At 35.6% G+C, this 26,510-nt stretch overlaps 2 protein-coding genes across 2 annotated transcripts in view; one reads left to right on the top strand and one right to left on the bottom strand.

Moving 5' to 3' along the window:
• Nucleotides 1-26,510, bottom strand: part of ncoa7a (nuclear receptor coactivator 7a) — a 62,490-nt gene that overhangs the window by 26,858 nt on the left and 9,122 nt on the right. The gene's annotated exons all lie outside the window — the stretch shown is intronic.
• Nucleotides 20,754-26,510, top strand: part of cndp1 (carnosine dipeptidase 1) — a 24,325-nt gene continuing 18,568 nt past the window's right edge. The window contains 3 exon segments of the mRNA NM_001310033.1: nt 20,754-20,772; nt 20,850-20,957; nt 26,146-26,289. Of these exon segments, the coding sequence (NP_001296962.1) occupies nt 20,850-20,957; nt 26,146-26,289 (252 nt within the window). The 5' untranslated portion in view covers nt 20,754-20,772.

Genomic DNA, 26,510 nt, shown 5'->3' with positions numbered 1-26,510 from the left:
TATTCAGTTTGTTCATATCGAACTAAGTTAACTATTGCACCGAGTGTAAACATGTTAGCACTACAACCAAACTTTAACCTCGTGTAGGGTTTTTACCGCATTTTGTGACCGGAATAACACACACGGCTTTCTGACGCTACCTGCCGTGTGCATCTAAGTTTCCGGGAAATGCTGAGGGTTTTTTTCTCTCATTCGCCGTGCGGTATCAAACATTGCATGAAAAATACACGCTTAGAGCAGATCCTCCAATCAAATATCTCGTTTGTCGTGAGGGACATGAATGAATTCCCTGACTGAAAGAGCCAAACTGCAGTTAAAATCCACCATTTAATCATTTGGCAAATAATTCCACTACAGATGTCCATGTAAACACCATCACTTTCTCCCCTGTGTGTGTGTGTTTTGACTCTGAAAGTCAGCGCGCGCCCAAATAGACACTCCCACACCATGCCTCTTTTCTTCCTCCGACACTCCCCCCTAAACAGAGCTGGACACGCCCACTTGTCTGACTTTTTCCAAAGTTGAGGTGTGAAAACACCCTGCTGAAACAAGGGGGTTTCATGGCCTTTTAAAGTGGTAACAGGGGAGAACATGCAAACTCCACACAGAAACACCAACTGGCCCAGCCGAGACTCAAACCAGAGACCTTCTCGCTGTGAGGTGACCGTTGATCCACCGTGCTGCCTCTTGTAATCATCATCTCCTCTATAATTCCTCCAACAGCAGCACTAATGCAGGATAATCGGGCTGTTGTTTGGATTATGATGACCGGTTTATTCCAGAAACGCTGCTTGTGTTTCTGTGGTTGGGAAACGAGAAACTCTGAGGTTTACATGAAAAACTAAGGAAACGACACCAAACTGCATTACACCACCAGTCACTACACATTTACAGCAAGAATATCATTCATTTTCCTTCAGCCTAGTCTTTATTTCAGAGAACGCCACAGCGGAATGAACCACCAACTATTTTCCAGCTGCAATCTAGTACTGGGAAACACCCATACACACTCATACACTACGGCCAATTTAGTTCAGCAATCCCCCTATAGCGCATGTGTTTGGACTGAGGGGAAAACCCATGCCAACACGGGGAGAACATGCAAACTCCACACAGAAACACCAACTGACCCAGCCGAGGCTCGAACCAGCGACCTTCTTGCTGTGAGGCCACAGTGCTAACCACTGAGCCACCGTGCCGCCATACAGTAATAATGTCTCCAACACTTCTAACCTTAAAAAGCGTTAAAAAGTTACTTTTATGATCATTTTTAATTTATAAAAACACTCCCTGACTTGTCTTGTGGTGGATCAGCTGTGAGAGCAGCAGATAATATCTGGTCTTCTAGTTGATGATGTGTGAAAGTGTCAGAAGGTGGATTTCTCTGCTGGATCATCTGCTGATCTGCATCATCACCAATACTGCAGAAGACCTACTGGATCCAGCATGGACCAAGATTGTCACAGAAATCAGTCAAGTTTGGTGAAGGAGACATCATGGTTTGGGTTCATTCAGTGTGGGGGCGTGCGAGAGATCAACAGCCAGAGGTATCAAGACATCTGTGCTGCCCATTACATTACAAACCACAGGAGAGGGACAATTCTCCAGCAGGATAGCGCTCCTGCTCATACTTCAGCCTCCACATCAAAGCTCCTGAAAGCAGAGAGTGCTCCAGGAATGGCCAGCCCAGTCACCAGACATCAACATTATTGAGCTGATGAAAAAGGAGGTGTTGAACACAAAGACTCTTGATGAACTCTGGGATCCTGCTGAAGCTTTCTTCTTCATTCCAGATGACTTTATTAATCAGTGATGTGAGTCATGTCAGAGATGTATGGATGCAGTCCTCCAAGCTCATGATGGAGTCAGACACAATATTCATTCTGTCTCCACTGCAGCAGGACTTTATATTCTATACTGGACATTATTTCTGTTCAGTGATGACACTTTAGTCTGAGCAGAGTCAGAGCGCACTGTCCTCATCAAATCAGTCAACATCAAGACATGATCAGATTTATTGAGCTCAAATCAGCAAAATCTAGAGGCCTTCACCTTTCATAGAGACACTTCTGACACCAGATCAGCAACTAGAAGAGCAGATATTATCTGTGTTCCTTCAACTGGGATCTATATGGGCTTTGATCTTATTTTTTCAATGAATTTTTAAGTAATTTCAAGTGCATTTTGTTTGATCAAATTAATATTTTACTGATATTGAATGGATCATTTCTAATGTAAGAGTCATTAATATATCAGGTTTGTGTGCATCAAATTCATTTGATTGTAATACAAATTTATGAAATATAATAAAAGTCTCCCAGGAGGACACGTAATCTTGTCTTCACCTAAATATAGATATACAGGCTTTTTTATATGCGTTTCATGACCTGAAGGTTGACGTACAGACAGTAGTAATGTAATCCTGCATCTGCTGAGTGTGTACTATAGTAAAATGCAGGATTGCAGCAGTTAGTCAATCAGAAGCAGAATTTAGCTGCACTTTCTGACTGTAAAAGCCTGAGGTGACGTGATTTTAATGTGCTGAAATACACTAAAACTGTTGTGTGTGTGCTGTAATGAGTAATGAAGATGGACTTGTTCTCTGACCTACTTTATAACGGCCTGGAGATCTGAGCTCTTTCACCTTTACGAAAGTGTGTCAATTATTTTCATACATCTGATCTAGTTTTATTCTGAGCAATTTAATTAAATTTTTGCATTTTATAAATTTAATATGCATTTTATTCTCATACATTTGATCTAGTTTTATTCTAAACAATTTAATTAAATATATATGTTTTGCACTATAATAATTAAATATGACTTTTATTTAACTATATTTCATATAACTTTATTCTAAACTATTTGATTAAATTAATATCCATTTTATTTTCATATATTTGATCTAGTTTTATTCTAAACAATTAAATTAATATTTTTGCATTTTATTAATTTAATATGCATATTTATTATGTTCATATATTTAATAGTTTTAATTATTTTATTTAATTTATTTAAATTTTTGCAATTTATTAATTTAACATGCATTTTATTCTAATATTTTATCTAGTTTTATAATAAACAATCAAACTGAATTTTCTTGCAATTTTTTTATTAAATATACATTTTTTACAAATATATTTTGTCTAGCTTTACAATGTAAAGCTCTAAACAATGTAATTTATTAATATACGTTTAATTTTAATATATTGGATCTAGTTTTATTCTAAACAATTTAATTTGATTAATTTTCTTTGTATTTTAATAATTAAATATGACTTATTTAACTATATTTCATCTAGCTTTATTTTAAACAATTTAATTAAATTAATATACATTTAATTTTCATATATTTGATCTTGTTTTATTCTAAACAATAGAATTACATTTTTTATTTTATTAATTTAATATGCACATTTATGTTCATATATTTAATAGCTTGAATTATTAAATTTAATTATATTTTTGCATTTTATTAATTCAACGTGCATTTTGTTCTAATATTTTTCTCTAGTTGTATTATAAACAATTGAATGTAATTTTCTTGCAATTATTTTTAATTAAATATGTACTTTTTACAAAGATATTTCATCTAGCTTTATTCTAAATGTATTTAATATACATTTTTATTTTCATATATTATATCTAGTTTTATTCTAAACAATTTAATTACATTTTGTATTTTATTAATTTATCATGGATATTTATGTTCATATATTTGATATATTCATTAATTTAATTTAGTCAATTTTTGCATTTTTTAATTTAACATGCATCTTATTTTTATTTATTTGAACTAGTTTTATTCTAAACAACTTAATTTTATTTTATTTTTGCACTATATTCACTTAATTTGTATTTTATTTTCATATATTTAACCTTGTTTTATTCTAAACATCTAAAAATACATTGAATTAGGGAAGAATTTGTTCGGTTTTAGTTTAATACTACAAATTGTTATTATTTTTTAATATGTTTAAATTTAATTCTAAATCTGTCTAGTTTTTTCTAAATATTTGAAATATGATATTATAAATATATAATTACATTATATGTAATTATGATGATATTATGGAGAGAATGAGGCTCGCTTTGATGTGGTCTCTCTGTTCAAACTTGTATTAGTTTAATACTACTAATTATTTTATACATGTGTTTAATTTAATAATTAAAATAAATAATTAAGTCTTTGCATTTTATTAATAAAATATGCATTTCAGTTCTAAATATTTAATCTGGATTTATTCTAAACATTTTAAAAAATACTTCGAATTATGGGAAAAAATATCTACATTGCTGACTGACCTACTTTATAAGGGCCTCCAGATCTGCGGTTTTCCACCTTAACGTCATTGTGAGCCTACAGTAGCTTCCTTTTAACAGACAAAAGAAAACCACTTTCACCACTGCAGAAATTATGAGCAAAAGTGCTTACCTAAAACTGTTAAACACAACTAATAACTGAATTACTGTACTGTATATATGCTTAATACTGTAGTGATGCGCTCATATGGGTCACACACTGCAAAGAGAAATAAAGTCTCCATTCATTCAGCCTAAAATACACGAATAAATGTGTAATATTATTACAAATTCAAATACATGTTTTCAGTGTGAATATACTGTAGTGTTATTTATAAATGCATTCAAAGATTAAGGATTTCAGCATCATTACTCAAAGTATTCAGTGTCACATCAATATTAATTACTATTATATTTATTAATTATTATTATTATTAATATTATATATTCATATTTATTTTATTTTATTTTTTCCTAAAACATTAATAAGAATGTGCTGGATTTATAGATGCAATTGCCGCATTGCCGGCAATAAGTCAGACTTGTTTCCAGGTCATGTTGGGCTCCGGCAGGGCGGCCCTTTGTCACTGGTTCTGTTCATCATTTTTATGGACAGAATTTCAAAGCGCAGCCTTGGGCTGGAGGGGGTCCGGTTCAGGGACCACAGGATTTCATCTCTGTTATTCGCAGATGATGTTGTTCTGTTGGCTTCATTGAATGTGGATCTTCAGCATGCACTGGGGAGGTTAGAGTGTGACGCGAGAATCAGCACCTCCTAGTGCGAGGCCAGGGTGCTCCACCGGAAAAATTGGTTTGTCATCTCCAGGTTGGAGGAAAGTTCTTACCCCAGGTGGAGGAGTTCAAGTATCTTGGGGTTTTGTTTATGAGTGAGGGAAGGATGGAGCGTGAGATTGACAGGTGGATTGGTGCAGCAGTAATGCGGTGGATGTACCGGTCTGTTTTGGTAAAGAAGGAGCTGAGCCGAAAGGCAAAGCTCTCGATTTACCGGTCAATTTAAGTTCCTACTTTCACCTATGGTCATGAGCTTTGGGTCATGGCTGAAAGGACAAGATCTCGGAGACGAGCAGCTGAAATGAGTTTCCTTCGCAGGGTGCACTCTTATGGACAGGGTGAGGAGCTCTGACACCCGGGAGGAGCTCACAGTAGAGCCGCTGCTCCTCCACATTGAGAGAAGTCAGCTGAGGTGGCTCTGGCATCTGTTTTGGATGCCTCCTGGACGCCTACCTAGGGAGATGTTCCAGGCATGTCCCACCGGGAACAGGCCTCAGGGAAGACCCAGGACACGCTGGAGGGACTATGTCTCTTGGCTGGCTTGGGAATGCCTCGGGATCCCCCCGAAAGAGCTGGAGGAAGTGTCTGGGGTTCTCTTCTAAGACTGCTCCCGCGACCCGGCCCCGGAAAAGCAACGACAGTAAACGAATTAATGAAAAATGCGTTTTTTATGTAATCTATATTCGACAAAATATGTTATGATAATTAGTTTTATTTCGTTTTTTGCAGGACTATATAACATTTTACGATATATCCAACTCAAAAACAGCAATTTTAATTGTTATTAATATCTCACAATTTCCCATGTATTTAATATAATATAACTCGCATCTTCTTTATTTGAAGAAACATAATTTATTTTCAGTATTTAAACAAGAATTAAAGTTTGAAAGTAAAGCTTTTATTTCACAAAAATGTATTTTAGGATAATTAAATACTTAAAAATTAAATTAAATTAAATTAAAATTATTCATTCATTCATTTTCTTTTCGGCTTAGAAAAAGAAAAAGAAGACCTCCACCAATCTGGGGTCGCCACAGCGGAATGAACCGCCTAAATTAAATTAAATTAATTAAATTCATTTTCTTTTCGGTTTAGTGCGTTTATTCATCAGGGATCGCCACAGTGGAATGAACTGCCAACTTATCCAGCAAATGTTTTAAACAGTGGATGCCCTTCCAGCTACAACCCAACACTGGGAAACACCCATAAACTCTTGCATCCACACTCATGCACTACAGCCAGTGTAGTTGATCAGTTCCCCTATAGCGCATGTGTTTGGACTGTGCGGGAAACCGGAGCACCCAAAGAAAACCCACGCCAACATGGGGTGAACATGCAAACTCCAAACAGAAATGCACACTGACCCAGCAACATTCTTGCTGTGAGGCAATCGTTCGACCCACTGCGCCAGCGTGACACCCTATTTGTCACGATTACCAGCGATCATTTCCCATAAGATCACTGGTTTGCACATTACAATAACCATGGACTACAAATCTGCAATTTCTGGACTACATATTCATACATGCACTCCGGTCACACTCACACATGCTTCCTCATCTAGACTGATTACATTCGCACACTTGAGGACTCTCAGAGACTGATTAACACACACTATTTAAGCCACACATTCACCCCTTCAGTTTGCAGAGTCTTGTTCACTGTATAGCATTACAACCGTGTTCCTTGTCTTGTTTTCCTGTGTTTTGAACCTAGCCTTGTTTATTTAGTTATCTTTGTCTGCCGCCTGCCTTCCGACCTCTTGCTTGTTATATTGACCATGATTCTGGATTGTCCTCACACACCTGTTTGCACCCGCATTGACCACTGCTTGCCTGACTGTGAATACACCTGCATATTGGATCTTACTTCAGTTGTTGGTGTTACTCCCCGTCGTAACACTATTACTTTAACCTAATTGTATTTATTTTCTTGCAAGAATAAATTGCATTTTACAAGATGTCCAACTAGAATAAATTAATATAACTAACTAGAATAAATGTAATTATTATTATTACATTAATTGTTCAGGAATTTACTACAACGTAAATCCATATTGTGTGTGCAGAATAAGCATTAAACGCTGTGTTGTCCCAGGTGTTTGGTGTACATTAACAAAATACAAACACTCAAATGACTGTAATTGTGTAGTTTTCCTAAAAATGGTGTCATTTTACTTTTACTTGAGACTGAGAGCATGTTCAGTGCTGCATCTGTACGTTTACCGCACTGTTTTCCTTGCAGGCATTACTATTTGATTGGCTGAGTAGAATAATCAGCGCTGAATATGTTCATTTTTTAAAAGTGAATTAAAAGAAGAGAAACTTGCATTGCATTTATTATTACTTAATTTGTAATTGAATGCATTGCTTTACCGACTACTAAGGACAGTCATACTATGACGCATTACACTTGTTACTTGCATTACTCCAGCACTGATGTTTTACAGTGCTCTTTCCATCGCTGCATGTGTGTGTCTGTCTCAGAGTTAAAGGTTAACAGGTCAGACTGTGCCGTCTGTGTGAAGTGTGCACTGCGTTCATCACGTACCCTCTCTAGTGTTCACTCAATCATTTATAAATCCAATGGAGGATTATACAATATCAGCTGCAACAAAATACTTCTGACTCAGAGTTTCAGTCTCGTTTCCAGCACATATATCTAAAAACTCCTAAATCAAGAAGCATTTTAAGAACAAGCATGAAATATAGTGCTGTTTTCAGAAATCATGACTCAAACTAAAGTGAGTTTTTGATTAAAACAAGCTAAATAATCTGCCAGTGGGGGACACAGAATAATCGTGTATTCACTTTGACATCAGATTATTCTGCATTGGCAGATTACTTTGCTTGTTTTAATCAAAAACTCACTTCATTTTGACTCATGATTTCCTCAAACATTTGTGCTTGTCTAGGAAATGCTTCTTGATTTCAGAATGTTTAGATATGTGGACCAGAAACAAAACATGTTCTCTGAGTAAGAAAGTGTGATGGGTTTTACCTGGGAAAGGTGTGCTTCAGAAACCCACACTGTTTCCAGATCTCCACGGGGTTTACTGACCTCATTTTCTGACACCAGCATCCGTTTCCACAGTAAACCACCATGCACTTTACCTTTTTTCTGCAATGCATGACCTAAAAACACACATGCATTTTCTCACACTCAATTCAACTTGTATTGATATGCAATGCATCAATGTGCAATATTCGATTGTAATGCAACAATCTGCACTTTTAGTCATAGTAATGATTGTGAGAAGCGCTATACAAATACAGGGTGGGCCATTTATATGAGAGGGTGCTCGCTGCAGAGCCATTTAAGGAGAGCTGAGCTCCAGCGAGGGGGAGCATGAGCTGTCGCTCCTCCTCCTGTAAGCTGTTTTAATGCGTACACCAACCCCACCCCTAACCCTACCCCCAGTGACATCACTCGTAAAAGAAGTGCAAAAAAGGTGGAGCTCAAGCTCAAGCTCCCCCTCGCTGGAGCTCAGCTCTCCTCAAATGGCTCTGCAGCGAGCACCACTTGATTTATATGGAGACCCCTTAATAAAATGGGATGGTTGGTGATATTATTGTTCTGTTTGTGGCATGTTAGTATATGTGAGGAGGCAAACTTTTCAAGATGGGTGCTGACCATAGTGGCCATTTTAAAGTCGGCCATCTTGGATCCAACTTTTGTTTTTTTCAATAGGACGAGGGTCATGTGACACAACAAACTTATTGGGAATTTCACAAGAAAAACAATGGCGTGCTTGGTTTTAACGTAACTTGATTCTGTCATGAGTTATTTACAAGTGTCTGACCACTTATAACATGTGTTCAATGTTCTGCCCATTGTGTTGGATTGTCAATGCAAGCCTCTTCTTCCGCTCTTCACACACTGATAGCAACACCGCAGGAGAAATGCCAGCACAGGCTTCCAGTATCCGTAGTTTCAGGTGCTGCACATCTTGTATCTTCACTCCATTAATATAAAACTAATATAAAAAGCTTATCAGACTTATAGGTAATAAGGAGTGATATAAATAATGTTTACTTTTATACATGATATTTATCTTTTATAAAATAGCTAACATTCATTCATTCATTCATTTTCTTATCGGCTTAGTCCCTTTATTAATCCAGGGTCGCCACAGGGGAATGAACCGCCAACTTATCCAGCAAGTTTTTACGTAGCGGATGCCCTTCCAGCCGCAACCCATCTCTGGGAAACATCCACACACACACTCACACTCACACTCATACACTACGGACAATTTAGCCTACCCAATTCACCTGTACCGCATGTGTTTGGACTGTGGGGGAAATCATAGCACCCGGAGGAAACCCACGCGAACGCAGGGAGAACATGCAAACTCCACACAGAAACGCCAACTGACCCAGCCGAGGCTTGACCCAGCGACCTTCTTGCTGTGAGGTGACAGCACTACCTACTGCGCCACTGCTTCACCCAAAATAGCTTACATTAGCAAAAAAAAAAAAAAAACACACAAGGTAGGCCTACTGGGCAAAACAGAGGACGCCTCTCAGACAATTGTAGAAGCTGTCATTCATTCATTCATTTATTCTCACCATGCTCAAGGTCTTGATCTCTTGTTTATCCTCAGAGTATCCACGTGGGATAAAAGAACGGCATCTTAACTCTGTCTTTCGTGAAATCCAGCTGCTGTTTAATGTATAGTAAGGGTGCTTTCACACCTACACTTTTGTTTGGGAACGTGTCTCGTTTGCCCAGTTAGCGCGGTTCGTTTGGCATATGTGAACAGGGCAATCGTGCTCTGTTCCGCGCCAAAGTAATCGCTCCGAGATCGCTTGAATGAGGTGGTCTCGGCTCGATTGAAAGGAACCCTGGAGTGGTTTGATTGCAGTGAGAAAGTGATCCGATCCGAGCGCGGTTATATCACAGTGTTTTATAGGCATACGGCTATATGAAGAGAGAATTATGAGTAGGGCGGGAAGTTTCGCGAGTCTCCGGATGCCCGCAAATGAGTGATGATCTCCCGATAATCTCGCGTCTCCCTCCCGGTCCTCAAATAGGCATCTATAGGCATCGTCTCTCCTCAGACATATCGCACGCGCACCCTGACACTCTGACCAATGTGAGGAGAGTTTACTCACACGTGACTTGTTTTAGCTCTTTTGGTCCGACTTGTGAAAGTGTGAAAGCAAACCGCTCCACACTCAAAAAAATCAACTAGGCATGTATTGGATTTACAAAATAAAAATTTGTCAGATTGAAAAGAACAAATCAAGTTTACGTATGTTAAATGATTAATTCATGTTATTTGAAACTGAATCAAGAAATAATCAAATGAATTTGATCAGAACATGTTGATTCAATGAGACTGAGACGCTTCAAATCAACAACTCTCACTCTGGAGAGTCATTTCGCGCATATCAGTAGGTGGCGGTAGTGCGTTTGGATGTCACCATACTAAAACAACAAGAAGAAGTATCACCGCGTGTTTTCGGCACAGTTTGGGAATTGGTTTTCCCAAGAGCTTGAAGGTTATGCATGTTATGTGGTTGGCTATATGTTTCCTATACATTTTATACTTTTACATTTTGAATAGGAGTACCAAAGTGAAGAAAGCTGTTTAAACTCAACTGGTAAAAAACCAATTGAACCTCGGCTCAGTTGGCGTTTCTGTGTGGAGTTTGTATGTTTTGCCGTGGGTTTCCTCCAGGTGCTCCGGTTTCCCCCACAGTCCAAACACATGCGGTACAGGTGAATTGGGTAGGCTAAATTGTCCGTAGTGTATGAGTGTGAGTGTGAATGTTTCCCAGCGATGGGTTGCGGCAGGAAGGGCATCCCCTGCGTAAATAACTTGCTGGATAAGTTGGCGGTTCATTCCGCTGTGGCGACCCCGGATTCATAAAGGGACTAAGCCGACAAGAAAATGAATGAATGAATTTAAACAACAATATTGAACAAGAAATTTACTAGCTGATTTAACAAGGCATAATTTTGTTAAAGTAAAGCTTTAGTGTTACATTGAGTAAATTAGAATCATTTTAATTAGAATAACACAATACAAACATTTTGAGTCAATTAGTTGCAAAGAAGTTAGACTGACATATTGAAACCATGTTTTATCTACAAATGTGCTTTGTGTTCATACAACATGTTCAAAGCAGTTCAGGTTTACTTGATTGGATTAGATGCATAAAGGGTGCCACGATTAAATCATGTTCATTCAACAAATTTTTTTTTTTTTTGAGTGCAAGAGCAAAGAGCAACAATGTAACATTTGTAATCTCTGTTTCGGAACAACTGAATCCATTCACAGGTGTGAAAGCAGCCTAAATCAGACTCATTCAAAGTAGCGTCACTGCGGAAACAATTGTTATGAATGCATGCTACACTACCAACTGTACAGTGTGTTTTCTTCTTCTTATAATGCAGTTTTGAGGTAAGAGACGTTTTCATTTGCCATTCACTGACAGTCAGACAGCCTCATCCAGTTCATCAAACTGTCTTTTAAAATCTGAAGAGGAATAAATCAGCCTCCTCATAAAGCTGGCGTATCAGTGCGCTGCTACATTGAACACATATGATTCGGTTCTCGGGATATAGCGTCTTTTGCTGTCAAAGGCAAGTGGTGTTTAGTGGCTTTTGCCAACAAACTGTTATTTCTGAATGCGCTGACGCTGCGATGTGAATGATTAGAAGCTAGGGATGTAAAGGTATCAGAATTTCACGGTACGGTATTTATTGAATAATTTACAGGAAAAACAAAACTAATGAAAACACTCGAAAAAAGTGCCAAAAGTGTTTATTTACCTTAGCACTGAACATATCAATGACATACAAATCAGCCATCTATCTGTAAGCTTCGAAACAGAAACTTCAATTCTCAATTTTAATAACAAAAAAATATTAAACCATATATAAAAAAATAAAGTTTAAATTTAGTATTGTTGAAAACTCATCACATTCAACATTTAATTACGCACTCACTCAGATAGAGATGGGTTTTTTAAGGAAAATGATCATATAACTATAATCTGGTGAAAGCTGGGATGTCTGGGCATGTCCCCTGCAACAGAATAAACCCCTCTCAATTGGGACTGAGGTTTCTGGGACAGAGAGATATGATTTAGCCAAGGTTGACAGCAGTGGGTAACGTTGTGCATTGTCTTTCCACCACTTGAGAGGACAAGCCATGAGTGAGATAGAGGTCTCTTTGCGGTACAAGTCAATGTCTGCATCAATCTGAACAGTGTGCTGTGTTCTGCAGTCCCCATCACTGTTATTAGTCGTATTCCCCGACTTATATTTCACCACAGTCTGGCAGTGCCTGCATACTGTTTTTGTCTTTGTCTGTCACCTTTCCTCCTTTCTCGTATCTTTTAGAAAGAAACCGAAATGCTTCCACACATCTGATTTAAAACCCGCTTTAGGTTCGATCATTTCCAGCTCTTTTTCTTCCCCGCTACTAGCAGCACACTCCATTTCCACATTACTGGATCTGTAGCGATAACAGACCACAAAGGATGATGGCCACGCCTGGGCTGATGGGAATTGTAGTTCCCGCTACCTCCCGTTTGCTTCATTCGCCTGAGTTATTTTTGAGTTTTGAGTCATGCGCCTACGGTAATATTGAAAAAAAGTAATATTGCGGTATGACGGTGTGGCGAGGGGGCGTGGCCGAGAGCCGTGGGAACGGGGTGAGGCCACCGCGTGAGTGGATACACGTGCGGTGCGCACCTGCCTCGGATCCCACGGAAGGAGCTCTGGACCATAAAAGGAGGACCGATGGCAGAGGAGGCCGAGAGAGGACCGGGCCCGGGCATGTTATTTTACTTTTGCTTTCAGTTTGACGGCAGTCTCCGCGAGGAGCTGCCGTCCGTTTGTTTTGATTTTAAATGGAAGTCTCCGTGAGGAGCTGCCGTCATTATTATCAATAAATCATTTTAAAGCTCCGTCGGTTCTCTGCCTCCTTCTTCCCGGCGGCCAAAGGGCCGTAAACTTCATTACAGACGGTATTTACAATATTGTTACATCCCTATTAGAAGCAAATCTATTTGTTGACGGTGTACTAAAGCATTCGCTCAATGTCATTATCTCATTTCTGGAGAAAATGGCGTTTAGCGGCTTTTGAACTCTTCATTTATTTTCAATTATATTACAGGTCTGCTAAATGCTTGATTCTGATTGGCTGATGATCACCCTAATGTGTTTGGTTATTGTCAGATAAAGGCACAGCTAAAGTAGTTCCGGCAGGTTTAGAGCGCATTACAGCTCCATATCACTAGTTATTTCACAGCTACAACAGTCAGAAATCACATCAGAACACAACAGAAGGATGTGTGGAAGAAACTAGTGCTACACATGTTTAATAATTAGAAAATAATGCACACTAACAGCCACTTAAACTGACTCGGAATTTAATGGTCAGTCTGCAAATATTCTTTACATAACCATGTTCAGTCAATAATAACACTGGTGAGTGAGAATGCTGGTAACATGTGTGCTGATAACAGTATTTGTCATGCTCTGATGCATAACAGTGACTGTGAAATATGTGTTTTAGGCATGAAATGACACGTTTTGAGTTGTGTGATCTGGTAACCCTGATCTACAGGTGCAGGGCTGATTCCTGCTGAATCCTGGTTAAATTGGGCTGAGGTAAAGTTCAAGAGAGCGCTGCTATAAAGCTGACGCAGCGCTGAAACACTGCTGTAATCAGCTGGATTCAGGCTTTCTGCACATTCACACCAATGAAAGGTCAGGATTCTGACGTGCTGTACTGATTACGTGATCAAAAAATCATTCCACGCTGATTGCACTAGCAAAGAGCAATTTCTAGTATACATAGATGAGTGTAGCAAACAAAAAAACCTTCTCATAATTATGCAAATGCACTGTAATTTCATTACATGCGTTTCTGTACATGACTTAATTATGAGATAAAGCCAAGACTGAGAGATAAAAAGTTTTAATTATGTGATTACGTTAAAACTATGAGATAAAAATTCATAATTATTAGATAAAGGCAAGAATGTGAGATAAAAAAGTTATAATTATAAGAAAATGTAAGAATTATAATAATTATGGAAAGTTAAAACTGAAGTCATAATTATGAGATAAAGTCAAGACTATGAGATAAAAAGTCATAATTATGAGATAAAGTCAAGAAAGAAAGATAAAAAGTCATAATTATGAGATAAAGTGAAGACTATGAGATAAGAATTCATAATTATGAAATAAGGTCAAGACTGCAAGATAAAAAGTCATAATTATGAGATAAAGTCAAGATTGAGAGATAAAAAGTCGTAATTATGAGAAAGTGTAATAATTATAATAAATATGAGAGTCAAAACTAACAAAAACTGTGAGATTAAAAGTCGTAATTATGAGATTGTCAAAACTGAGAGATAAAAAAATCATAATTATGTGAAAATGTAATAATTATAATAAATATGATATAGTCAAAACAGATTCATAATTATGAGATAATGTCAAGACTGAGAGATTAAAAGTCATAATTTTGAGATAATGTAATAATTTTAATGAATATGACTGTCACATAACCAGCGATCGCTCCCCAGAGACTACACTTCCGCCCATATGTAGTCCAGAAGAGAGCGGAAGTGTAGTCCTATTGTTCGTGTGAGAACCAGCGATCTCTGGAGAGTGATCGCTGGTTATGTGACAATGATAGTCAAAACGGAAGAAATAAACTGAGATTAAAAGTATAATTATGAGATAAAGTCAAGGCTGAGAGATAAAAAGTCAAAATTATAAGATGAAGTCAAGACTGAGAGATAAAAGTTATAATTATGAGATAAAGTCAAGCCTGTGAGATAAAAAGTCATACTTATGAGAAAATGTAATAATTTTAATAAATATGATAGTCAAAACTGAAGAAAAACTGAGATTAAAAGTAAAATTATAAGATAGTCAAGACTGGGAGATAAAAGATATAATTATAAGATAAAGTCAAGACTGCGAGATAAAAAGTCATTATTATGAGAAAATGTAATAATTTTAATGAATATGATAGTCAAAACTGAAAAAAAACTGTGATATTAAAAGTATATTTATGAAATAGACAAGACTGTGAGATTAAAAGGCAAAATTATGACAATTTTATATTCTTAATTATTAATTCTAATTTGTATGAGATAAATTTAAAACTGCGATAAAAAGTTATAATTATGAGATAAATTCAAAACTGCGAGATAAGGAGTCATTAGATAAAACGGCATCTTTACGGCAAAAGATAATAAATAAACAACTAAGCTAAAATGAGGAGCGAAGTGAATCACAAGATAAAAATGAAATAAAATCAATATTATGAGATAAAATGTCAAATTGGGCAAAATCATGAGAGAAATGTAACTGAAAATTAGAAGAGAAGTCAATTTTGAGATGAAGTTATAACTGTGATATAAGCCATAATTATGAGATAAAGCTAGAATTGTTAGATAAAGACTAAAATTAGATAATAACAAGTCACAATAATGAGATAAAAGGGCAAATGGCATTCATTCATTTATTTTCTTTCAGGCTTAGTCCTTTATTCATCAGGGGGTCACCACAGTGAAATGAACCACCAACTTATCCAGCACATGTTTTACGCTGCGGATGCCCTTCCAGCTGCAACCCAGTACAGGGAAAATAATTATGGGATATGATGTGTAAATCATAATGAGAATGTTAAGATACTGAGTCAAGATTGGCAGATTAAAATGCTGCCAATATTCATTCATTCATTCACCTTCAGCTCACTCTATTTGTTCATCAAGGGTCGCCACAGTGGAATGAACCAACAACTATTCCAGCATATAATTTATGCAGCAGATGCCTTTCCAGCCGCAACCCAGTACTGGGAAACACCCATACACACTGATTCACACACACACACTCTACGGCCAGTGTAGTTGATCAATTCCCCTATAGCGCATGTGTTTGGACTGTGGGGAAAACCGGAGCACCCGGAGGAAACCCACGCCAACCTGGCGAGAACATGCAAACTCCACACAGAACTGGGCCAGCCAGGACAAGCCAAAATACATCATAAATTTGATATTAAAGGTTGATTACAAGTTAAAGACAAACAGTCTAAATTATAAGAAAATTATAAAAATCTCAAAATTCACAATTACAAAATAAAAGACACAGTTATGACATACAAGGTCAGAATTCATAAAAGCTCATAATTACGACATATAAATCAATAAGTTTGGCAGAAAACACTAAATTGATATATATTAAGTAAATAATGTAATAATAAAACACAATTAATGAGACAGAAACACCAAAGCAGCCTCCAGAACGACAGACAAACCAACAAATGCATTTATACTGCATTCAACAATCTGTGCACATGCAATGGCATGAAGAATATGATGTGGAGATGATCATAGATAATGGAGAAAAATTATTCCAAACATACTGAACATAATGATAATATAAAGAATAATGAATTGTTCAAGTAAAAATCTGTCACAGGGGGAGACGCTGACAACAGGGAGTGCGGATCCACACAGAGAATGGTTGATAATCACAATCAGGGACAAATAGTTGTACACAGGGAATCCAGAGTCATAGTCGAATAACAGGTGAATGATAAATACAGGCAGGCAGCAGGCAACATAAACAAACACACTAACTAACAAGGCTCTGTGCACAGCAGCACAAGGCAAGTAAAGAAAAAAGACATAACCTCCGTAAAAAATACAATCTCTGGTGTAAACGAGAACAAACCCACTCAATGTGTGTTTTCCATGTGAAAGAACTGTCGATGTAAACGCCCAAGTACTTATAGGTCTCTGACTGAGTGATAGGATGGTCATGTACAACCACTTGACGATGGTCACCTATACACTTTGGGTCAAATACCATCTCTTCTGTTTTCTTAGTATTTATTTTTAAGCTTATTTATATCACACCACTCAAGGAACCAACTAATTTCTGACTGGTAGATAACACCAATATCATCATTCTCATAAAGTAAACTTAAAGTAAAACGTTAGTTCGCTGATAATTATAACAAAATGAAAGGAAAAATATGACTAAATATTAGAACACAATGTAAAATATCCACTTAATCAATAGAGATGATGGAATTGATGGAACTTGTGATCAGCAGAATCGGCAAGTCCCAGAGTAAAGTGAGAAAATATGATACACCGGTGTTCTGAAGTATGGAAGAACTGTCTTCACACTGTTTTCATCTTATTATTATGTTAATATTATTAGTATATTATTAATCTTATTATGTTATTATTTTCTTATACACTTGTCTTTTCATTTATTCCTGTTTATGTAAAGCACTTTGAACTGCCACTGTGTGGGAAATGTGCTATAGAAATAAACTTTATAAAAACAAAACATCACAGTATAGAGGAAAAAGCATCCGTGGTTCAGCATGTTAAAAATCGGAAATGTGTTAAATGAGGATTCCCTTCATGAGGAACTACTGATGAACTGTGTGGTTAAAACACCACAAAAACACTGTCTACACACACTCCAATATCAGCTCAGCTTCCTCTGCAGTCTGAACACACACACACATAGGTACACATCCCCCCCCCCCCCCCCCACCCACCCACCCACACACACACACACGCAAGCACACGCACGCACACACACGCACACACACGCACGCACACACACACACACACACACACACACACACACACACAATGTGTTTCTACTGTAGAGACTGTATATTCTCTCCCTCTGTCCCTAAACACAACACAATCTGCACTTCACATGTTCTAAATTCTTCATTCTGTTTGATTTATCAGCAATTTTCCTGATGGAAATTAAAATATGAACACATAAGGTCAACATTTACTGGTGTTGCTATACTCGTAGGGACATTTGGCTCCTCCAGGAATTAGTGAGTTCTTAAGATAAAAAGGGAAATTTCTGAAGACTTTTGCGTATTTTTACAGCAACACACCAGAACTTAAGCATAAAGGCCAGATATTTTAAGAAAAACTGTCTCTAAATCTGTTGTTTTCAGCCACAGATATGAAAACTAAATCCCAGGTAGTGTGTAACTAAAATATGACAATAATAATAACAACACATAACTTAATAAGAAACATAAATGAAAAATGATTTGGTGATGAGCCTTCGTTGCATCATAAGAGTGCAGAAAGAGTATTAAAATCAGGATGGTGGATGATTGAACAGTACATAGTCCAGCCTGACATCACATGATCTAGAGCTCCATCTAGTGGCTTTGCTGAAAAACAACCACACTTTCTGCAGAGGTTTGATTCTTAAAGATTTACTCTCAGTCATCATAAAGTTAATCTCTTCCTGACTAATTCAGAGGTCAGAATTACAGAAGCACTCAATTCACTCTCATTCAGTCTCTGAGGAATTCATTACAGCACAAGCTGAACATATGAAGACAGAAATACTAGAGTCATTTACAAGTAAAAACTGTAGTGCTTTATACCATCAACAACTTCAAATAATCTGCTGTGGTGATTCTACAGTGGCTATGGTAACAACTACAGTAACTGATCTGTTGTGGTGATACTACAGTCGCTATGGTAACAACTACAGTAACTGATCTGTTGTGGTGATACTACAGTCGATATGGTAACAACTACAGTAACTGATCTGTTGTGGTGATACTACAGTCGCTATGGTAACAACTACAGTAACTGATCTGTTGTGGTGATACTACAGTCGCTATGGTAACAACTACAGTAACTGATCTGTTGTGGTGATACTACAGTCGATATGGTAACAACAACTATAGTAATTAATCTGTTGTAGTGATTCTACAGTAACTATGGTAACACAACTACTTCAGTAATTAATCTGTTGTGGTGATTCTACAGTTGCTTTGGTAACACAACAACTAAAGTAATTGATCTGGTGCAGTGATTCTACAGTCGCTATGGTAACACAACAACTACAGTAACTGATCTGGTGTGGTGATTCTACAGTTGCTATGGTAACACAACAACTTTAGTATTTGATCTGGTGTGGTGATACTACAGTTGCTATGGTAACAACAGCAACTATAGTAATTGATCTGTTGTGGTGATTCTACAGTTGCTATGGTAACACAACAACTTCAGTAATTGATCTGTTGTGGTGATTCTACAGGTGCTATGGTAACACCACAGTAACACAAAAGCATACTACAGTATTTATTACAGTTAATCATATATTTAATACTACAGTTCGCTGGAGCATTTATTAACAGAGTTGTAGATTGTTTAATATTTACAGTGTAATATACTTCATCATACAGTATTATAGTTTAAAACACTACAGTATGTTTAATGTGGATGGTTTTACTGCATATGCTTATGAAAGCTGGTGATTATGAAGTATGTTTTTGGGTTTTGGAAACATAGTAGCATGCTGGTTGAGGATGTACGGGTTAAAAAGGAGCGGAAATGTTTCCCCAGCTGTGAATGAACTGAAGCTGTCAACACAATTAAAGAAAAGCTCATTGCTGATTCATTAATTAGACCCCCTGTGATTAGAGCATGAACAGCTTGCTCACTGTTTCAGTAAAACTTATTCGCATTTAGAAATCATTCATTATACATTTTTTTGTGAGAAGTTTTGTGTTGTGAGCCAAGTTTAGAATATTTAGAATTTTTTCTCAATGTTTTTTCTCACTTGGTCAAAAATAAAAATTAAAATGCAGAAAAATAAATCTAAATAAAAAAGGGAAAAATAATAAATAATATTGGAATTTAAAATACATCTTTTCTAAGTTAATATATTTAAAAATATAATTTATTTATCTGATGTAAAGCTGATTTTTTCATCATTACTCCAGTCTTCCATGTCACACGATCCTATAGAAATCTGTATAAGGTGATGATTTGAGGATTAAGGAATATTTCAGTGCTGGCGTGCTGCTTTGTATGTTTGTAAAAACCATTATTACACTGCCGTTCAAAGGTTTAGTGATGTAAAAAAGCTAAAATTAACTTAATTTCATCAAGTATGCCTTGATTAATAATGCAGTTGTTTTTAGTTTTGATAGAACAAAACAAACAGGAAATAAATAATGAAATAAAACAAAAAAATATAGCTATTAGAATTAGAATTTAATAAAACTGCATTAGGAAAAATACAATTAAATAATAATTAAAACATTTAAAACAAATAATAAAAGTAATATATAATAAAACAATTAAAAATAAAGTATCAATAAACTAAAACTATTCAATTAAAATTAGATTTGGTTTTAAAAATAAAATAAAAAAACGTCAAAAAATGTAAATTGCAGTATTAAATTGCATTACTAAAAATTCATAAATTAAATGATAAAAAATCAATTGAATAAAATTATGTCAAACAAAAAAGCAATAAAAATAAATACAATTAAATCAAAATTACTTTTAATAATAATAATTTATATTTTATATAACTATAGAATAATTTTTACAATATTTTTAAATAAAATAAACAAATATTTTTAAATAAATGAGTTCACATTTGTCCACGAGTCTGTGAGCTCTGGAATGCAGCTGATCTGCTTCCATACTGAACTCAGCATGAGGCTCTTGCTTTAGGGATTGTGTTTGCCGGCCAGAAACTCATTTTGGCAGCTATAAGCGGTTTTTCTCCATGTGAAGGAGCCTTGGTGACCTTTATCTCGACGGGAGGTTCCCTATGATGAAAACTATTTAACAGCGGCTCCTCAATGAGCTGAAACTCCTCAGACTGAAGGTGAGTTTGCTGATGTGCTCGTGCATGCATTAATTTCTGCTTCTGATGCTAATATTTTACTGTGTTTTTCTCCACAGATGATCAGCATTAGTGTGTTTTGTCTTCTGCTGTGCACCGGAGCGTCTGCTTTCAGGTTTGAGGAGCTGACGCAGTATGTGAACACACACCAAGACGAGTTTGTGGAGGTATTTACTGATTTTAACACTGTTGTTCTATGAAACCCGTGTATTGAGTGATTAGATTACTTTTAAGTAACTGGTAAAGTAACTTTTTATTGATGGAGAAAATATCTGAGTTACTCCTTTCACAAAAAGTAATGTCAAGTTACTTTTGTTTTGCATGATGTGTAAAAGGTATACTGTAACCAGTATATGTGTGTGTGTGTGTGTGTGTGTTGGGTGCATGATGTAATCAGACACTTTAAAGTAACTAGTACATTGAGCTACATTGTCAAAAAAGTAATGTCAGTAACTTTTAGAAATTCAGTTAAAAGTGATGCTGTAACCAATGTGGGAGTGAGGGAATGCATTATGTAATCAGATTACTTAAAGTAATCTATATAAGTGAAAATATTTGAGTTACTCTTTTCACAAAAAAAAATATTGTCAGTTACATTCGTTTTATGTGAAGTGTAAAAGTGATACTGCATTAAGTGTGTGTGAGGGGGGTGCATTATGTATTCAGATTACTTTAAAGTAACTAGTAACTTTTTTATTGATGTAAAAAAAAAATTCTCAGTTACTTTTCAAAAAAGTAATGTCAGTTAGTAGTTCAGTTAAAAGTGACACTGTAACCAATGTGGGGGTGGATTATGTAATTGGATTACTTTAAAGTAACTAGTAAAGTAACTTTTTATTGATGTAAAAAAAAATCCACAAAAAATAATGTCAGTAACTTTTGTTTTGTATGATGTGTAAAAGTTATACTGTAACCAGTGTGTGTGTGTGTGTGGGGGGGGGGGTGCATTATGTAATCAGATTACTTTCAAGTTTTTATCTGTTACTCTTCGAAAAAGTAATGTCAGTTAGTAGTTAAGCTAAAAGTGACACTGTAACTGATGTGGGGGTGGGGTGCATTATGTAATCGGATTACTTTAAAGTAACTTTTTTTATTGGAGAAAATATCTGAGCGACATTGTCAAAAATGTACAATGTAATGTCCGTTACTTTGAGAAATTCAGTTAAAAGTGACGCTTTAACCAATGTGGGGGTGGGGGTGCATTATGTAATCGGATTACTTTAAAGTAACTAGTAAAGTAACTTTTTTATTGATGTTAAAAAAAATTCCACAAAAAATAATGTCAGTAACTTTTGTTTTTTATGATGTGTAAAAGTTATACTGTAACCAGTGTGTGTGTGTGTGTGTGTGTGTGTGTGTGTGTGGTTGGGGGGGGGTGCATTATGTAATCAGATTACTTTCAAGTAACTAGTGAAGTTACTTTTTTATTACTGGAAAAAATATCTCAGTTACTCTTCGAAAAAGTAATGTCAGTTAGTAGTTAAGCTAAAAGTGACACTGTAACAGATGTGGGGGTGGGGGTGCATTATGTAATCGGATTACTTTAAAGTAACTAGTAAAGTAACTTTTCTTATTGGAGAAAATATCTGAGCTACATTGTCAAAAATGTACAATGTACAATTTAATGTCCGCTACTTTGAGAAAATCAGTTAAAAGTGACACTGTAACCAGTGTGGGGGAATGCATTATGTAATCAGATTACTTTCAAGTAACTAGTAAAGTAACCTTTTTATTATTGATGAAAATATCTCAGTTACTCTTTTCAAAAAAGTAATGTCAAGTTACATTTAGAAGTTCAGTTAAAAGTGACACTGTAATCAATGTGGGGGTGGGGGTGCATTATGTAAGCAGATGTAAGCACTTTCAAAATGTGAAGTGAAAAGTGAACGTAAAAGTGAATAATAAATAATAAATAACTTTTATTATTGTTGACTCTTTTCAAAAAACTAATGTCAGTTACATTTAGTAATTCAGTTAAAAGTAACTTTTTGATTATTGAGAAAATAGTAATATCCCTGTAACTTTTGTTGAGAGTTAGTTTTGTGCAATCTGTAAAAGTGATACCGTAGCACTGTTTTAAATGTGAGTGTGTTTACTCATCTAGCGCAAAAACAGACCAAAGTATGCTATAAGGCAGGGGTGTCTAATCTCAGTCCTGGAGAGCCGGTGTCCTGCATATTTTAGTTCCAACCCCAATTAAACACACCTGAACCAGCTGATCAAGCTCTTTCTATACTAGAGCTCCAAGCAGGTGTATTGGAGGAAGTTGGAGGTAAACTATGCAGGCCTTAAAGGATCGAGTTTGGACACCCCTGCTTTAAGATAAAAAAAATGTGAAAATCAGCTGATAACAACCCATTAAACTTAACATTTATAACGTCAATACATCTCTAAATAACTTGAATGAAACCATTTTGATAAATATCACAAATTATATCGAGTTATCACTAAAAAATATTTGTATGTGTATTTAGGGACATTTTGTGTTAAAAAATATGAACTTAAATATTCCCATTATACCTATTTCTGATTGTCTCTGCATCCCGAATCATACATTCAGCTTTAATTAACATTAAATAATTAAGTCGAATTTTCATCATACTTTGTGTGTCAACTAAGTTACATTAAGGATAGTTATTATCACCAAGATAAACCAAGTCTTGTACAACAGCGCTGAAAAACCCGTCAGGCTTTATTCTGAGATAACAACCGGCTGGATGTACTTTATCCCTGACTTGGTGAGTCCTATTCATCATGTAATGCAGAAAAGCTAAATGCTTTGTTTGTAAATGAGCATAATACTTTCAGTGTGAAGAGGTCAAAAATTTTATATTATTACAAACAACTAAGCGCACACACCAGATGAAACAAGTAACATGAGAATAATAACGTATTATCTTCCTTAACATGTGAATAAATGTATAACCTTTTACTCTGCTGTCTGTAGAGTGTGTAGTGAAGCTCAGCTCAAACTAGCACACAGATAATGTTCTCCAGCTCTCTGAAACTCACCCTTTCAGGTTTTGATCCTAAATGTGGGGTTTTGGTGACTGTCGCTTTAAATTCAAATGAGATTGTGCTCTTTTCAGAAGAGGGCGGAGCTACAAATGCCTATGCATACTCCAAAGTGACAAATTCAAAACTAGTAGCACTAGTGGGCGGGGCTTTCCCCCTCTGATGACACGTACAAAGGGAGAATGTCAATCAAAGTGTTTCATTCATCAAGTCTGATTAGAACAAACACAATTCATTCATCTTTACCATTAGAAGCAGGAGATATTCACACACTGCTGAAACTCAAACCTGCATAACAGTGAGTTTTGCATAATAGCTCCCCCTATTGTGACCTGTTTTGATGTTCGCCCAGTCATCTAATCATCTTCATTTATTGATGGTTTAATCTGCAGATAGATCTGCCGTTTATCTGACACTGCTGTCGTCATGCTGCTGATCAAGAACATTGATTTTTTGATTTCTGACATCAGCTCTCGAGTTTGAATGTGACAGACTACATGCAGAACTGGCATTTAGACCTAACAATTCATTTACTCCACCTCAGGTTGTTTAAATCCGGTATTATTATCTGTGTTTTGATCAACACAAAGGAAGAAAAAGCTTGTTTTAAATGATTGATATTGTTATAAAGTCTAAAGCTAAAGTCAAACAGCATCCAAAAAGATATAAATAAATGATTGGAAAAATAAATGTAGTCAATTAAACTTAATTAAATGAGCAAAAATACAATTTCGTCGATTTTTTTCTTCGTTTTTCTACTCAAATATTTTTATTGATTTTTCAAAAGTCTTTAAATTTTCCACAACACTCATATTGAACAACATATGAACATGGTACAGAGCTACAGACATACTCACACCCCATAAAGAAAACGGGAGAAAGAGAAAAATAAATGAATGAATGAATAAATAAATAAATAAATAAATAAATAAATAAATAAATGAATGAATGAATGAATGAATGAATGAATGAATGAATGAATAAATGAATAAATGAGTGAATTAATGAATGAATAAATAAATAAATAAATAAATAAATAAATGAATGAATGAATGAATGAATGACAATGAATGAATGAATGAATAAATAAATAAATAAATAAATGACTGAATGAATGAATAAAAAAATAAATAAATGAATAAATAAATAAATGAATAAATAAATAAATGAATAAATGAATGAATGACTGAATGAATGAATAAATAAATAAATGACTGAATGAATAAATAAATAAATGAATGAATAAATAAATTAATTAATAAATGAATGAATGAATAAATTAATTAATAAATGAATGAATGAATGACTGAATGAATTAATGAATAAATAAAAAAATAAATGAATAAAAAAATAAATGAATAAATGAATGAATGAATGAATGAATATATAAATGACTGAATGAATAAATAAATAAATGAATGAATAAATAAATAAATTAATTAATAATTGAATGAATGAATGAATGAATAAATGAATGAATGAATGACTGAATGAATGAATGAATAAATAAATAAATAAATAAATGACTGAATGAATGAATGAATAAATAAATAAATAAATTAATGAATGACTGAATGAATGAATGAATAAATAAATGACTGAATGAATGAATAAATAAATAAATTAATAAATGAATAAATGAATAAATGAATGAATGAATGACTGACTGAATGAATGAATAAATAAATAAATAAATAAATAAATAAAAACAGATTAAAAAAATTAGGAAATTAAGGATAAAGTCTCACTTAGGATATAGCAACCCCTGAGCATTCAGTGAAGGATAGGAAAGGGTGCCAAACCTCACAAAACTTTTTTTGTAGAGCCTCGGATGGTGTATTGAAGGTGCTCGAGTTTAAGATGTGATAACACTTCACCCACTGAAGCTGAGCAGGGCTGTGCCCGGTCAGTACCTGGATGGGAGACCACATGGAAAAGCTAGGTTGCTGCCAAAAGTGGTGTTAGTGGGGCCAGCAGGGGGCGCCCAACCTGTGGTCTGGTCTGTGTGAGTACGTGACTCAAACCAGCAACCTTCTTGCTGTGAGGCCACAGTGCTAGCCACTGAGCCACTCTAAAACTACACTATAAACTAGAACAGAAAACTAAAATCTAAGTTTGACTTTAGAGTTTAGACTTCATTTGGAACATGCACACAAATCAGAATAGAGAAATAAACACAAGCTAATAATATAACTCAATGCAAAACTATCTGAACTCATACATGACGCTTGATTGAAGAATGCTGATATTCTTAGAGAAGAAAACTGTTTAAAACACAGAAGAGTGACGTTTTCCCTTGTGTTTACCTCTGTGTGTGTGTGTGTGTGTGTGTGTGTTCAGACACTCAGGCAGTGGATCGCTGTGGAGAGCGACTCCAGTGATGTTACGAAGAGAGCAGATTTACACCGAATGATGGACATGACGGCAGAGAAACTGCGTCTCATTGGAGGAAAAGTGGAGATGATCGATATCGGGACGCAGACGGTCAGATAATGCGCACACACTCACAAATAACACGAAACTAGAGTGTATTACTGATATGACTGTACTCAGTGTGTGTTTGTTTTATGACTGTACTCAGTTGTGGCAGTGTTGGGTAAATTACTGTACTTTAAAAAGTAATCGATTACAAATGACTGATTACTTCTGGAGAATTGTAATCTGATTATATTACTAGTTACACAATGTAAAAAGTAATCAGATTA

The sequence above is a fragment of the Danio rerio genome, chromosome 16, assembly GCF_052040795.2.
Source record: "Danio rerio strain M-AB ecotype USA chromosome 16, GRCz13ab, whole genome shotgun sequence".
NCBI lineage: Eukaryota > Metazoa > Chordata > Actinopteri > Cypriniformes > Danionidae > Danio > Danio rerio.
The sequence above is the reverse complement of the archived record's forward strand: the minus strand, read 5'-3'. Positions and strand labels throughout refer to the sequence as shown.